The 17091-nt window shown below is 49.2% G+C and overlaps 1 protein-coding gene and 1 long non-coding RNA gene across 2 annotated transcripts in view; one reads left to right on the forward strand and one right to left on the reverse strand.

The window, feature by feature from the left end:
• Positions 1-17091, forward strand: part of LOC307204008 — a 55106-nt gene that overhangs the window by 22217 nt on the left and 15798 nt on the right. The window lies entirely within an intron of this gene.
• Positions 5321-17091, reverse strand: part of ZMIZ2 (zinc finger MIZ-type containing 2) — a 111770-nt gene continuing 99999 nt past the window's right edge. The window contains exons 16-19 of the mRNA XM_079954966.1: positions 14006-14247; positions 11888-12060; positions 9517-9762; positions 5321-7125 (exon numbers count right to left, since the gene is read on the reverse strand). Coding sequence (XP_079811092.1) covers positions 7018-7125; positions 9517-9762; positions 11888-12060; positions 14006-14247 — 769 coding nt within the window. The 3' untranslated portion in view covers positions 5321-7017. The remainder of the gene's footprint in view (positions 7126-9516; positions 9763-11887; positions 12061-14005; positions 14248-17091) is intronic.

The following is a 17091-nucleotide window of genomic DNA, read 5'->3' on the forward strand; positions in this document are numbered from 1 at the left end:
TATGCAGCACTGCAGTGAAACTATTGTGTCATGCACACAGGGTGCTTTTGCAAGTACAGTGATGAGGCGAGGCAATTTAGGAGCTCCCTTCCTTTGATGCTAACATATACAGTATTACTGTACAGTGGTACCTCAGGTTAAGTACTTAATTCGTTCCGGAAGTCTGTTCTTAACCTGAAACTGTTCTTGACCTGAAGCACCACTTTAGCTAATGGGGCCTCCTGCTGCCGCTGCACCGCCATAGCACAATTTCTGTTCTCCTCCTGAAGCAAAGTTCTTAACCCGAGGTACTATTTCTGGGTTAGCGGAGTCTGTAACCTGAAGCGTATGTAACCTGAAGCGTATGTAACCTGAAGCGTATGTAACCCGAGGTACCACTGTACTTCACTTACTTCAGAATGGGGCATCCCGGTCCTGTTACCCTTGAGGGTTCTTCTGCTCATTGTGTTGAATGGGCTCTGTTGGCACCTGTGTGCATTTCATGAAGAATTTGTGGGTTGTTTTTAGTACAGTGGTACCTCAGGTTAAGTACTTAATTTGTTCTGGAGGTCTGTTCTTAACCTGAAACTGTTCTTAACCTGAAGCACCACTTTAGCTAATGGGGCCTCTCTCTGCCGCCGCACGATTTCTGTTCTCATCCTGAAGCAAAGTTCTTAACCCGCGGTAATATTTCTGGGTTAGCGGAGTCTGTAACCTGAAGCGAATGTAACCTGAGGTACCACTGTAACTGCAAAGACCAGGATCCATAGCACCATGAAAGTAGAGTGTGAAAACACACTTCCAGGAAATAACTGCCAAGCCTCTGCCTCCACCCCAGACTGTAATTTATTCTGGATTATTGGTCTGAGGCAATGGGGCCAACTTGAATAAACTATTGTGGGGGCTCAGGTAAGCCCTGCCCCACATAACTGATCACAAGATGCAGTGCACACACACACACCATTTGAATGACAATGACCATCAACTTTGGGGGCCCCCCAAACCCCTCAAATATTTTATTGGGGTGGATGAATGGACCTTGGTCCGTAGGAGTTGGCTCCTATGGTCTGAGGAATATTGTGTGTTCCTGGATAACAAATGCATCACTGGTGCTATGGGCAAAGAACACCTGATGTTTTGATAATGTTCGTAACTGGATGAGAAACCCATGTTGAAGGTCATTGCAGGCTGCAGTGAAGGTCCACCATTTACAAAAATGCAAGGCTTTTAAAGATGGGGGCTTACTCTAAAACAATGCCCACTGGATTATACAAGATAACGGACCTAGCATGATAGTAACTGGCGTAAATTTGGAAAGCCCTGGAACAGAGGGCAGACGAGATGCTCAGTGGTTACCTGATCTGCACATGGGAGCCCTGGGAGCCCTGGGAGCTGAGCTGAGTCATCAACCAATTGGCCTCTCGCATCTTTCTTTTTTTCTTCTGCATGGACTGCGAAGACAAGAAAGTGTGGAAGGGCAAAGGTCTCTGGGGAGCTGATGATAGCAAGTGAGGAGCTGCTAATGGGGTTAAAGGAGGCAGAACATCTAGAATCTTCAAGGTACCTTAATGCTGGCCGCAATACTTCTGAAGCATCACTACTGATGGAACAAATAGAAATTCAGCTGGCCATTTTTATGTCCTTATCTATTTGTTTAGTGCGGGACGCGGGTGGCGCTGTGGGTTAAACCACAGAGCCTAGGACTTGCCAATCAGAAGGTCAGCGGTTAGAATCCCCGCGACGGGGTGAGCTCTGCTTGCTCGGTCCCTGCTCCTGCCCACCTAGCAGTTCGAAAGCACGTCAAAGTGCAAGTAGATAAATAGGTACCACTCCGGCGGGAAGGTAAACGGCATTTCTGTGCGCTGCTCTGGTTCGCCAGAAGTGGCTTAGTCATGCTGGCCACATGACCAGAAGCTGTACGCTTACTCCCTCGGCCAATAAAGTGAGGTGAACGCTGCAACCCCAAAGTCGGACACAACTGGACCTAATGGTCAGGGGTCCCTTTACTTATTTGTTTAGTAATTTTTATCACACTCAGCATTAATTCCTCCTATATCTCTAGAGACAGGGGTCAGCAAGACTGGTAACTCAATTCCACAACTACTGTTCTTAACCCCCCGCCTTTATTTTTTTGGCATGTTTGTATGCATTCCTTCCCTTAGCACTCCAGAACTTTTCATGAGACATCAGTAGACTGGATAGCTAAATCTTTTAGGCCCTAGGATACACAGCTACCTGGCCCAGGTGATGCTATGAGTCACATGTGATCCACTGTGCAGTCTCCATGCTTGCTCATATGTTGTTGTGCAGACTCCAGGAGTGCCCCGCCCCGCCCCATCAAATGCAAGGCACCATTTGATTAGCAATGCCCATCAACTTTGGGGTGGCAGAAGGGACCTGGGCTTCTAGGAGTTGGCACCTATGCTGAGAAAGTTGATCTTTTGTGAATTTTGATACAAACCAACCTGATCCACACCTCTTGAATGAATCTGCAGTTTAGAACCGTTCGTCTTTTGGATTTTGTACGTCTCAGAATTTTATGAGGCAGTTAAGCTAAAAAAAGAAAAGTATCAAATGCTTTTAGCAATGAGTACTTTGGGGTTAATTGTATTTAGAAATGAATTATCCTATGAGAAAATATGTTCAAAGGTATGTATTTAAATGCAGCTTTTCATGGTTGTTTTTTTAAAAAAAATATTATTGCAGATTAATGTAAAAATGAGAAGTTAACTGAAGAAATGTGAAAGTGGTATGGCCTGGGAAAATTGATCTGTCTATCCCTACTAGACTCCAATTCTACTCCTTACCTGTAAAAACTCCATTTTAAACAATTGATATTCAGCTGTTTTAGTCTTTAGCGACTTCACCATCTTATTCAAAACACTCTCCTGGTACTTAGTCTCCTCTGCAGATTCTGAGCCTTTTTGATAGGCAAGATTAATGCTCCCCTTTGCTCAGCTAGCCTCAGTAGGTGGGGGAAATGGCCTTTGCTTCAGATGCCTTTCAAGTTTCTCTTGCCATTTGACATTCCAGCAGATTGTCAAACTTCTTCCCCCTGTGCTGCTGTTCTCCTCCATCTCCTAGTTTCTCTTCATTTACTCTGGAAATCAACTGATACAGATTTTTTATTTCAACCCAGCTCCCTTTCAGTTAGGAGGAGACCTGGGTACATTTTCTTATACTCTTTTCCCTCCTGGTCACAATCCCTGGGAGATAGGAAGCAGCCATATACCAGGTGAGGTTACTGGTCCATCAATTGTCTGTTCTTGACTGGCAGTAACTCTTCAGCATCTCAGGCAAAGAAGTCTTTCTCATCACCTGGTACCCAACCTGCTTAACCAGAGATTCCAGGAACCTTCTGCATAAAAAGCAGCTGCTCTATCCCTGAGCTTTCATTGGGACCTGTTTTGACCATTGCCATAAACACTAGGGAACATCTTGAAGTCGTTGCAATCTCATGGTATGCCCTTGTACCAGATCAGGCCGTCTTGTCGATAGCTGTTCCCGAGACAGCGAAATTTACCGGGTAGTGGAAATTCATAAGGCACAAGAAAGGTTGCAGCGTTTGGGGGGGGGGAATTGTTTATAGAAAAGGCAAGTAAGAGGTGACATGATGACGTTTATAAAGTTATTCATGGCATGGAGAAAGTTGACAGAGCATTTTTCTCTCTCTCTCCTCTCATAGCACTAGAACTCATGGGCATACAACAAAGCTGAATGCTGGAAGATTCAGTAATAGTACGTACGTCTTCATGTAGTGCTTAGCTGTGCTATGGAACTTGCCCAGGAGACAGTGATGACCGCCAACTTGGATGCCTTTGAAAGATGATTAGCCAATCCATGGCGGAGGCGGCTATCAATGGCTAACAGCAACAATGGCTTTTCTCCACCGCTGAAGATCCTGCAGGCTCTTGCGTTCTTATGTTCCCTGGTTTGTGAGGCAGAATGGCTCTCCCTTACATGCATGCAGACCACGTAGGAAGACGTCTTACACCATCTCAAGATATTTGCTCATCAAGCCGTGTGCTACTTGCTATTAAGTGGACATGGCTCTCTAGCAACAGGGGATGGGGGCTTCTTTTGATTGGGAGATGGGTGGAATTGTACTTTCAAAACATGTTGCCCTGCCAGGATAGTAAGAAACAGCCCCGACTGCTAAGCATCACCTTCACAATTATTATTCTTCTTATCCTATGTTTTAAAAACAGTTCTAAGAGAACGTTCTTTCTCCTGGGCAGATCAAGGAGCCTAACTAATCAGTAGCAGCTTTATTGCTTGGAATGGCCAGGATAAGAGTCTAAGGTTCTAAACTGTTCCCATGGGTAAAAGAGTGTTAGGCAGGGCCTGCTGGATGTTGCTGAACTCATGTTTGCTGCAGTTGATGAGAGGACCACAGGGCTGCCTGGTGCAAGAGGTACCTTAGGTCTCACTTGAAGAGAGTGAAGTTCCTCATATCAGTTTTAGAAAGGGAAATTTTTCTTCTTTCTGGTTGCACCCTTGTGATATCTACACTGGTGTTCTCTGAAGACCCTCCAGATCTTGCTGGACACCAACTCCCATCAGCCCCAGCCAGAATGACCAATGGCCAAGGATGCTGGGAGCTGGAGTCAAGCATCTGCCGGACTTCCACTTGGAGAAGGCTACTTTTTACTCATTTATCCCTTATTGTTATTTTGGTCTACTTTGTTACTTGTAAAGTAGCACTCTATGCACTGGCAGCTATCAGGAGGAAGGAACTAGACAAAATAGTGGTCAACTGCAAAGGGGATTCAGATATTTAATTTGGCACATCTTACCTGAGAATCTTCTGCTATAGTGCTCTATTTAGTGCGACAAATAATTTTAGTAGCTGTGACCGTGGTTTTATTGTATGTCTGTGCTCGATGATTTTTATGGTTATTGTTGTTTTTGTTCACCTTCTGAATGATGCCATGGCCTATGGCTAGTGCAATAAAAAGTTTAATTGGAATTGGAATTATTTTGGTTTCTGACCTAGCTCCAAAATGTCTTCCCCCAATCTCCTCTGCCGAGTTATATGTGTGCAATGTCATATTTAGGGGCTTCCACAATCCTCTCTGCTGGTCAACTTTTAAACTGATAGGTTGTCTCCATCCATGCAATTATCACAGCTATGTTCTAATTACAATCACTGCTCCCCATCACTGTGTCGTCTAGGACGTCTCTGCTGATTGTAAGCTAGATAGCTTGGACAGTTAAGCTGGAAAGGGGAAAAGGGCACCCCTGTGAACCTCCCCAAGTTCTGAGCGAGGACCTACTGTTTCCCCACATTCACCCTTGATGTTGCAATAGGTACATTTTAAAACCAACAGCACACAAACTATTTGGTGAGCCCCACCAAAAAGAATCCTTTAATATATAGCAATAATGAAACAAGATACACAAAAACTCAACAGAGCTGTCAGCACTTGGGACACAGGGACTCCCTGGCTCAGGAAACCTGGCCACAAACAATGGTTTGATTCTTCCACAGGTAAGGTAACCTTTGGGACCTCTTTGACACCATCCCAAATGCAACCTAAACTGAAGTGGGCTCCTGAGTGGGATGGAGGGGGAATGGCAGGTCAACACACACATTGGTTTTTTTGGGTGGGTGGGTAGGGACTGACTTCGCTGCACTTATTTCTGGGGCTCGGGATTAAAATGAATTAATTCTCAGCATCCAGATCCTACTTTGGTGGGACGCACACATGTCAGATGCAAGGGCCGGACCCCAGCTATGGCTAAATGCATCAAGTCTCTGAATAGTGCACACAGCCCCATGTGGAATGGTCTATATTACAATCTAGGAAGCTTATGCACATTTATACAGAGGACTTTTGCCCCAAGGCTGGGAAGCCCTGGAGACTATACAACAGAGTGATGCGGCTTGCTTTTAAATAGTTCCTCCCCTCCCTTCCCCATTTTCCTCCCACCCTCACTTTTGTTTCCTTTAGTGTTTCTACATTATTTACATTGTTGTGCTTGTAGACGGATCCATTGACAGATGGAGGCAAGTCTGTCAGGTGGTGTCCTGGCAACTGTCTTTTTTTCTTTCCACCAGAGACGCCTTTCCTTGCTGCTGTAGTCCGCGGGGAGAAGCAATGGGGGGAGGGAAAAAGGTTTCCAGCTCAAGTTCTTGTGGGTCTGTTGGACAGGAACGGAGCATGGGGAGCATGGGGACAGGTTTCTGATCCCGATTCATTTGGGCACATCTATGAGGCTGGGAGCCGTAAAAGAGAAAAACCGCTGCTATGCCCCATCCGAGGAGTTTGGGCAAGCAGAGCTGGCTCCGGAGGACCTCCAGGTTCAAGAACATGCAAGAGCAAGCAAACTCCATCTTCTTCCAGACACCGTCACTCTCTGTCCTTTCTTACTGGAGCTTGCGGCTTAAGAATGCTCGGGAAATGTATAAACAAGGAGGAGCCAGTTTCATCCTACAGTGTCACATGTTACAGGTGGATCTGCGTACCCCAAAACTAAGATCCAGAAGGATGTGCCCGAGGAGGGGAAGGTTATTGACTGTGCTAACATTTCAGGGGAAACCCTGTGGCTCCATTTCCTCCTTCCCTGGCTCTGGGTTTTCTAGGCTGCCTTGGGGGGCAGATCGGCTGAACTGCTACAGCTGCCATGTGGATAACCTTGCCGTGGTGTGAGCATCCTGTTAACAACTAAGTCTTCAAGGAACAGCGCCCCCTCCCCAACTCTCCTTTGGGCATGAAGGGTTCCCAGTATGGCTAAAGCAAGCTGCTCTACTGTCCACTGGAGCCCTTCTGGAGGGTAGAGACAATTCTGACAAAACTGGATTACTGCCTGGCCAAAGTTTCTCGGGCTGCCTTAGTACGGTTCTGACTCGCTGGCAGGTTTCTGTGGGCACTGCCACTTTACCAAGGCAATGCCCCTCTCTCGATGGGAGCCTGGGAAGCTATGGGATGCATTATGTGAGTGTCGGTGTGTGTGTGTGTGTGCTTGTGTATGTGATGTGCAGGTGTGTGTAGGTGGTGTTTGGAGCTTGGTGACTGTGTTCCTTAAAGGGTGACTTCAGTTGTTCTCAAACAAAGAAAGCAGGTCATCGTTGCTGTTATTGGGGAGATCAGGGGGTCCTAAGTAGGACAGCAGCTCATCTGGGTTCGTCAGCTCAGGAAGAAGCTGAAGGCGAAACAGAAAGAACAGGGTTAACTCGCAATCACCTATTCTGCCCCCCCCCCCGAAATTCCTTCATGGGCTTCCCTGGATGGGTGACCATTGATCCTGAGCAAACTTCTTGTCATTCCCTGTGATCATGCTCATCCAGCTACACCACCCTCATCCTGCTCCCTCAAACAGCTCCACCAACTTCCCCTTGCTGCCCCATATGCATGGAAGTGCCTCCTGGAACGTCGCCATGCAACCACCTCCCTTATTTCCTTCAATTCCTCCCCGAAACATGACTTTTCCGGGAAGTCTTTTGGATGGTTCCTCTAGTCCTTACTGAAAACAAAAGCCAAATATGTGTAACTGAAGTTGTCGCTATTCTTTTCCTGTCTATCCAGGCCTCCATTTCCGCCCTACCACTGTTGTTTCCCTGTCTCTATTTTTAGATTGTAAGCCCCCTGGGGCAGGGATTTGTCATCTCTGCCCTTTATAAAGAGCCACGTGGGCAGATGGCGCTATATAAATAAGCAACTTCTATGCTTTTGAGCTGAACAGCAGTGCAATGAGCATCCAGAGTAGGACCTGGACTTCAGAATCAAAAACACGCCCAGAAGATTCTTCAGGGGAGAGGATAGGTAAAGCTCTTGCAAGATGCAAGGAGGCGTTCTGCATGATGCACCATGGAAATATTTTTGATCACTCACAGAATGAAGGTTCCCTCCTAAAAGTCAAGTCAAGGTCTGATCATTGGAAGAGATACACTCTCTTTCCTTGATTAAAGTATTTCCCCATTAATTCCAGGACCAGGACACAGAAAATTGGTCACCTGTGAGTTCTAGTGACTGATATTCAGAGACCTACTGCCTCTAATGCCAGAGGTACTACACAGCCATCATGGCTGATAGTTATCTGAAAGCCTGGAGATTTGCTGCTGGCCAGTGTTGACAATAGATGGACTAAAGCTGTACTGGGCAGCTTCCTATGCTCCAGATAGGAATCAAGGGGAGTGCTGCACCTTAACTGCAAACGAAGTAGGCATGAGGCAGAGGAAGACGAACTAAGCCACCTGCCTGAAGGGAGCTGAGCGCCACCAGGGAAGCTTCGCACCAAAAACGGACCAGCAAACCGAGAGCCAAGCTAGGAACAAGGCAAGGGCCACGGAGTTCCACCAGCTGCAGTTGATGCAAGTAGCTGAACAAGGCGGAAGGAGCTATGCCTGCCTCCTTCCTTCCCCAAAGGACTGATTCCCTGAATAGCCTGACAGTGAAATGCTCGATCCTCAGGCAAGACACAAAAAATAGAAAAGGGGGTGGGAAACCATGATAGCGACTCTAGCAGGGGTGGGGAGCAACCTTTTACTGTCTGAGGGCACATGCCAGGGGTGGGCAGGGCCAGAGTCTGACAACGGCACAGGACCGCAACACCTCAAGGACCACCTCTTTCCATATGAACCTACCCAGACCCTGAGATCATCTTCTGAGGCCCTCCTTCGTGTGCCTCCTCCTCGAGAGGTCTGGAGGGTGGCAGCACGAGAACTTCTCTGCAATGGCTCCCCATCTGTGGGATGCTCTCCCCAGGGAAATTCAGAATACACCTTTACATGCCAGGCAAAAGCGTTCCTTTTTAACAAGGCCTTTGGTTAATTTGACTGACATCCTAAGCCCTTTTAAAATGTGGGGTGTTTTTTGGAAGGAAGGGGTTATTGGGTTGTCGTTTTTATTTTATTTTTTGATTATTTTGATTTATTTTGATCACTGCCTTGTCGTGCGAAGGGGCTTGAATAACTCCAAGAAACTATGAGCTACGCCGTGCAGGGCCACCCAAGACGGACAGGTCATAGCTGAGAGTTTAGACTCTGGAGAAGGAACTGGCAAACCACTGCAGTATTTTGCCAAGAACAGTCCATGGATGTAAAAAAGGAGAAGCTTTGAAAAGAATGTGAGAGTTTCCAAGGCATGCTCTGGTTCATGGGGTCACGGAGAGTCGGACACGATTAAGACGACTAAACAACAACAACAAATATATTTTGTGGTTTTATATTTTGATTTTGTTCTGTGAACTGCCCTGAGACCTCTGGGTATAGGGCAGTATATTAATAATTATAGTAGTAGTAGTAATAATAATAATAGTAATGAAAACTAGCCTGTGTCACTAAGGCAACCTCTACATTTGTTGCTCTGCCCACTTCTGCCGCAGGCCCTGCCCTTTCCTAACAGGTGGCACTCAGAAGCTTGCCCAGAAGCGAATGCAGCCCCTGAGCCAGACAGAATATTCCCCTCTCCAGCATTACGGCTTTGAAACTGAGGCCACCTGGTGCTGAGAGAAGCAGCAAGGCGCCAGACACGTGAGACCTTCTCAAGCGATGGGAAGGTTTGCGTGGGCGGTGGGGAGTGTAAGGCTACTTACATCCAGGGAAGGCTCAGAGCCCTCTCCAGGTCCCTGTGGACCTCCCATCCCAGGCCCAGGGTTGAAGGCAAGATCTCCTGCGTGTGCCTGGCCCCCGGAGGCTGGCTGTCCCATGGGCTGCCGTGACTGTGGCGGGGGAGGGTTCCGATGGTGGAGCTGCTGCCCTTGCTGGCTGCCAAGGTTGGGGTTGTTGAGCCCCTGCTGCATAGGGTTGTGGGAAGTCTCCATCCTGCTAGACGGGGGCATCTGCAATTGCAAAAGAGGATAGCGGAACGCTGAGAAACACACAGTGGCAAAGGTGCCATTCGGGGCAGGGCTGCAAGCACACCTCACATTTTGTACCCCACCACCACCACTTGCCGCACCCCCATCTCTGGGTATGTTGGTTGGCAGTTTTGCACACTGGAAAGAAATATGGCAATAGTAAAGTCACAGGTGTTTGCATAAGCTATGGTACTAGGGTAACGGTAAAGGGACCCCTGACCATTAGGTCCAGTCGTGGCTGACTCTGGGGTTGCGGCGCTCATCTCACTTTATTGGCCGAGGGAACTGGCGTACAGCTTCTGGGTCATGTGGCCAGCATGACTAAGCCGCTTCTGGCGAACCAGAGCAGCACACGGAAACGGCGTTTACCTTCCCACCGGAGCGGTACCTATTTATCTACTTGCACTTTGACGTGCTTTCGAACTGCTAGGCTGGCAGGAGCAGGGACCGAGCAACGGGCGCTCACCCCGTCGCGGGGATTCGAACCGCTGACCTTCTGATCGGCAAGTCCTAGGCTCTGTGGTTTAACCCACAGCGCCACCCGTGTCCCCACTATGGTACTACACAGCAGGAATTTGGGGTGGGGAACTGTGGCCCCTCCAGATGTTGTTGGAACTGAACTCCCATCAGCCTGGCCAGCAATTGGAGATCATGGGATTTATACTGCAACAAGTATATGGCAGGAACCCCCAAACTCGGCCCTCCAGATGTTTTGGGACTACAACTCCCATCATCCCTAGCTAACAGGACCAGTGGTCAGGGATGGTGGGAATTGTAGTCCCAAAACATCTGGAGGGCCAAGTTTGGGCATGCCTGGTATATGGAGAACCTTCGTTTTCCCAGCCCAGGGCTAGAAAGAGAAAACACATAAATGGCTCAGTAAGCTCTACAATGCCCCCTGGTGGCTACAGAGGGAACCCCAACAAAATCCTGCAGCCTCTTCTCATTTGCTAAACATCAGCCCAATGCCTGATTGTCACACGAGAGGAGAGCGAAAATCAATGGCTTTATGTTCGGATCTCCTGCAAAATGATGCTTAATGGGTCTAAGGCTCTCTGGTCCCAGGGCCATTTCTACAGCTCTTATTTCAAAGGCACTGCCTCTAAAAGGAGTGGGCAGCCTTTGCCCCTCTGGGTGTTGCTGAACTACAATTCCCATCAGCCCCAGCAAGCCCAGATGATAGCCAAAGACGTTGGGAGTTGTAGTTCAGTAAAATCTGAAACGGCTGGAGGTTCTTGGGAATCTAAACTGCACTCTGAACTCCTCCAAAACCCAGTAGCAAGTCTGTTCTATGTCGGGGTGGAAAACAAATCTTGCAGGTTGTTTCAGTTTCTCCAAGAACTGTACAGCAGCTGCAGGAGCCGAGCAATGGCAGACTTTGGGCTCTCAAATTTCAGCAGCGCCCTGGGCAATGCTAAAATTTGGAGCCCCCTGCCTCTCACACTCCATTCTAGAGCATTGTTGTGGTGCCCCACCCCCAGTGCAGCAGAATGGGTTGGGCTACCCTAAAACTGCCTCTGAGCTGCGATCCCGGAAGGAACAGCTGGTGCAGAATACCGCATTTTTCGCTCTATAGGACGCACTTTTTCCCCTCCAAAAATGAAGGGGAAATGTGTGTGCGTCCTATGGAGCGAATGCATGCTTTCGCTGAAGCCTGGAGAGCGAGAGGGGTCGGTGCGCACCGACCCCTCTCGCTCTTCAGGCACCTATCCGCAAGCCTTCGGAGCGCAGCAGGATAGCAGCCTGCAGCCTGAAGCCCGGGGAGTGAAGCGCCAACTCCAGCTGCGCTCCCTGGGCTTCAGGCAGCTATCCGCAAGCCTTCGGAGCGTGCCCTCAGCCCAGCAAGCTCCGGGAGCGGCGGCAAGGCTGCTCGCAACCTTGCCGCAGCTCCCAGACCTGTTCTGGGGGCTGGGGTCAGGGGAAGCTCGAGCTTCCCCAGCCCCGCGGCTAAAAACGAAGCCAAGACAGTGAGCGGGATGGATTTTTTTTTCTTTGTTCCCTCCCCCTCTAAAAACTAGGTGCGCCCTATGGTCCGAAAAATACGGTAAGCCCCGCCCTCCTCCTTGGCCCACCTCCCATTCCACCCCGAGAGGAGATCTGTGCTGACCTGTCCAGGGATGGAGGGAGCAGGTGGCTTTTCGGGAGTCAGCATACTGCTGGGAATGTCAGACTGGTATGAGATGGGGGGAGGTCCTTGGTTGAATTCATTTAATGTCGGGGTGCCGGGGTTCACAGTAGGGAAGGAGTCAGGAAAAGTCCCAGGACCAGAAAAGCTTGAACCTGTTGAGAGAGGGAAGCAAAATCCAAATCAGTGGGGGGGGGGGGGAGCAAAAGGGCGAATCAGGACACAGAGATGGTTCTCCTTATGCACAGTTCCAGGAGCCAAAAGATGGAAGAGGGGCTCTGGACAGGAACGTGAGCAAGAACCAGACGTGTGAGGTGGTTTGGGACTCTGCACCCCATATAAAAACTTAGTGCTAGCTAGAGAATTCCTTTGGGGATTGGTTAGTACTTATACAAAGTGCTTAGTATTTGGGTGATCAAGTCCACCATCAGAAATGCAAAAATAATGAGAGCACCGAAGAACCCTGGGGACTATAACTTACGGTCTGCTGTGAACAAGTTGCTTAGCACTTTGTGGACAGAATCCTTGGATCCTTTCTGACTTGGACACTATAATTGATACACGTCCTGTGGGTATAACTTTGGCCTCTGAATCTCCATTGTTAATGGATATTTTTCAAATTTTACAGTCTTAGGATGGGGACAGGATCCTTGGGCATGTGCGAGCTACCACACGTGCGCTGTTTTGTTGTAATTACAGTGGTACCTCGGGTTACATACGTTTCAGGTTACAGACTCCGCTAACCCAGAAATAGTACCTTGGGTTAAGAACTTTGCTTCAGGATGAGAACAGAAATCGTGCAGTGGTGGCGCAGCAGCAGCAGGAGCCCCATTAGCTAAAGTGGTGCTTCAGGTTAAGAACAGTTTCAAGTTAAGAATGGACCTCCGGAACAAATTAAATTCTTAACCCGAGGTACCACTGTATTGTATGTTTTGAACAGATTTTATACATATATATAGTTTTAATTCTGTCAGCATTTAATTGCTTTTAAATGATTGCTTTTTTTCTATATTTTTAGCAATTTTTATCTGTAAGCTGCCTTGGGATATAAATATAATAATACAGTGGTACCTCGGGTTAAGAACTTAATTCGTTCTGGAGGTCCGTTCTTAATCTGAAACTGTTCTTAACCTGAAGCACCACTTTAGCTAATGGGGCCTCCTGCTGCCGCTGCGCAATTTCTGTTCTCATCCTGAAGCAAAGTTCTTAACCTGAGGTACTATTTCTGGGTTAGCTGAGTCTGTAACCTGAAACGTCTGTAACCCGAAGTACCACTGTTATGATAATGTTGTCGTCGTCATCGTCATCAACCTCAACAACAACATGTCACAGAGCTACAATTCCCAGCACCCTTAACAAACTACAGTTCTCAGGGTTCAGGGGAGGGGAGAGATATGCTTTAAATGTACAATGTGTAGGCACATTCAAATTAATGACCCTAAATTAGTCATGTTCATTCTGTTCTGTGCACCATCTCTTTTCTCTTTCCGCCTAACTCAGCCCTCAGTGCCCATTCCCTGCTAGAACTGCGTCCACGTATGTGTAACTGGAAGAAGCCACAAAGTTCCCCCGCTGTTAACCACTCTGCCTCCCCTTCTGTCCCCTTTCTCTGCTTTTATCCAGTGTCAAATCTTAGCCTGTAAGCTCCTTGGGGCAGGGACCTGACCCACTTGTGCTCTGTAAAACACCGCGCAAACCAATGACGTTATATAAAATAAACACAAAAATAAACAATAGGGAAGCTTACAAGGACGAAACGATCCAATAACAGCACTGTACGTACAAAGGTTTGGACTTCTGGTGACAAAGTGGAGACGTAAGTATTGATCAGGGGCGGAGGAAATATACCCAGGGGCTGCAAAAGACCCATGAGCTGGACTAGGGAGTCTGTACTACTGGAAAGCAGGACTCCCTTGGAGGAGGAAGGCTGCATCCTTGAAGAACGAAGCCTTGCCTCCCATGCTAGTCCTGCTCAGAGAGGCTCCCTCGGGCATGGCTACCTTCAGTCCAGTCATTCCAATGGGTCTACTCTGAGATGCAGCCCAGTGTCCTTTCCCTAGTCCCCCCAGAGAGGTCTCTGTGCCCCAGGCGCAGACTCACTTTGGCTGGTGTAGTCGCTGCCGCTGGCCGGCGGGGGCTGTAGGGGCCCAAAGGGTGAGGGGCCCGGTCCCAGGGCGGCAATCATCTCCATGACGTTGGGCATCACCATGTGGGTGGGGCTCATGGTGCGGCAGCGCTTCAGCACAGGCCCGTCCTGCTCCTCCTTGATGTGGATGTCGGGCTTGATGGGCACCGGCTTCCAGCTGCACGTCGGGTCAATGGTGATCTCCTCATATTCGGAGCTGGGCAGGGAGGCAACGGGAAGGATGGTCAGGCGGTCTTTCTGGCTCAGCCCCTGACATCTCTCGGCAGGGCTGGGAACAAGCCCCGCCTGGAACTTTGGAGATATACCCCTGCAAGCATGGATGCTACCGAGCTAAGCGGGTGAATGCCTTAAAGGTAAAGGTAAAGGGACCCCTGACCATTAGGTCCAGTCGCTGCCGACTCTGGGGTTGCGGCGCTCATCTCGCTTTATTGGCCGAGGGAGCCGGCGTACAGCTTCCGGGTCATGTGGCCAGCATGACTAAGCCGCTTCTGGCGAACCAGAGCAGCGCACGGAAACGCCGTTTACCTTCCCGCCAGAGTGGCACCTATTTATCTACTTGCACTTTGATATGCTTTCGAACTGCTAGGTTGGCAGGAGCTGGGACTGAGCAACGGGGGCTCACCCCGTCACGGGGATTCGAACTGCCGACCTTCTGATCAGCAAGTCCTAGGCTCTGTGGTTTAACCCACAGTGCCACCCACGCCCCTTTTGGGTGAATGCCTTAGCAAGGTGTAAACAGCACCCTATGTTTCTATGCCTGCAGAAGTTGCGCCCCTACGCAAGGCTGCCTGGATTCAGGGCCCTTTGTGAGCTGGCACACAAAAGTACGCTTGCACAGCTTCACGGCCATTTCTAGCATAGCAAGGAAAAGGTGGATTAAGTGTGTGCCCTTGGAACAACCTCAAGAGGGCTGAGAGCTGAGCCATCTCACAGCCCTGTCTTAAGACAAGAGGCTGGAGGCCCATCACTGGACGATGTATGTTTACGGAATTTCAGACTCCGCTCATTGGAAAGTAAGCGCCCACCTGCTGTTTGTAAGCAGCCCTGAAAACGGAAGTGCTTTCAACTCTATTTCAAACCTTGTCAGGCTCAGAACGGCCCTTAGAGAATCAAAAACCTGAGGCTGACAGGATGTCCATGGCTGCCATCTCAGCACAGGACCCCATGGAAATACAAGCCCCGTTTTCTAGAACTTCCCAGGCTGCTGGCACAGGACCAGGTCCCCCCCCCCTTTTTTTGGCTCAAAGATTTGTCCTTGGCAGTGTAAGTAAAGGGGAGGGGGAATGATGCAGTGAATTATACACCAAGGCCGGAACATCACTGCCTCAGTGCCCAGCAGGTTTGATCTGGTTCCTTCTTGTTTATGTAAAGCAATGCTGTCTTTTTTATTTTTCTTCCCGGCAGTGAAAATTGGGAGCACGAGGCCCTCAAATGGCAGAAGGGAAGTTTTGCATGCTGGCTGGTCTTGCTCTGTATTCTGGGACAAGGAAGGCTCAACTGTGACACCTGGTGCAGCTGCTAATGAGAGAGCAGGATCTCTGGGGCCGAGAAGGAAGCGAGAAGCACAATCAGCATTCAGGGAAGGGATTGGGGTTACTGGGGAGAGGGATATAAAGCTGCTTGGGTATGAATTCCCTAAACCAGGGGTGCGGAACTTCAGGTGTTGCAGGACCACAACTCCCACCATCCCTGACCATTGGCCAAGCTGGCTGGGGCTGATGGGTGTTGGAGTCCAACAACATATGGGCGCTCATTCTTGCCCTGAACCATGTTGCCCTGGAGATGATGTTGGACTCCCATCCATCAGCCCCAGTCAGCACAGCCGATGGTAGTGGGTGGTGGGTGTTGCAGTCTAGCAACAGCTGAAGGATACAGAGTTGTGTGCCTAAATAAATAAATGAACAGAGGGGAAAGATGAAAGCAAAACACCACAAGGAGCTAGAATTTTAGCCACTAGACTCAAGATACTGTGTTACAGAGTAGCAAAGAGAAGATGCTACAATTAACATGCATTTCAGTATACAATCTGTTTTCTGGCTGTAATCTCACTCATTGCCACGCCACCTTGTGAGCATCACTGTATATCTCAGGCTAGGCAGAGACAGCCTGCTCAGAGATCCTTTAAGGGCTGTAGCTGAGTGGTAGAGCATCTGCTCTGGACGCAGAAGGTCCCATGTTCATTCCCTGGCATCTCCAAGTAGGGCTGGGAGAAACTCCTGTCTGGAACCCTGGACAGCTGCTGCCGGTCAGTGTAGGCAACACTGGGCTAGGTGGACCAATGGTCTGACTTGGGTACCAGACAGGAACTACCATATTTTTTGCTCTATAGGATGCACCGGACCATAGGAGGGGGAGAACAGGGGGGAAAAAAATCTCCCCCTCTCTGCTCAGCGCCCCTTCAGCGAAGCGGCAGGAGAAACAGAGCCCCTTCCATTTCTCCTCCTGCTTCCTTGAAGGGGCGCTGCGCAGAGGGGGAAAACTGTGCAGCGCCTCTCCAGCGAAGTGAAGCCTGGAGAGCAAGAGGGATCGGTGTGCACCGACCCCTCTCACTCTCCAGGCTTCAGGTGGCTATCCGCAAACCTTCAGAGCGCGGCGGAAACACCTGCTGCGCTCCAAAGGCTTGCGGATAGCTGCCTCAAGCCCCTGGAGCGCAGTGGGAGTTCCCTGCACTCCGGGGGGCTTCAGGCGGCTTCAGCGAAAGCAACGCGAAGCCTCCGGAGCGCGGGGGGAGCTCTCCCTCTGCACTTCGGAGGCTTCACATTGCTATCGCTGAAGCCAAGGAGCCTGCATTCGCTCCATAGGACACACACACATTTCCCCTTCATTTTTGGAAGGGGAAAAGTGCATACTATAGAGTGAAAAATATGGTAGATAAAAGATCAGCAAGGTGGGGCAAATGGCAAAGCCTTGTCAGTCATGGCTCCAACAGTAAGCAGGGATAATTTAGAAATCATAACAGTGCCACTGTGGTATAGTGGTTAGAATGCTGAACCCAGACCTGGGAAACCAGGGTTCGAATCCCCACTCAGCCCTGAAGCTC

This window comes from Podarcis cretensis (assembly GCF_951804945.1).
Source record: "Podarcis cretensis genome assembly, chromosome: 15".
Lineage (NCBI taxonomy): Eukaryota > Metazoa > Chordata > Lepidosauria > Squamata > Lacertidae > Podarcis > Podarcis cretensis.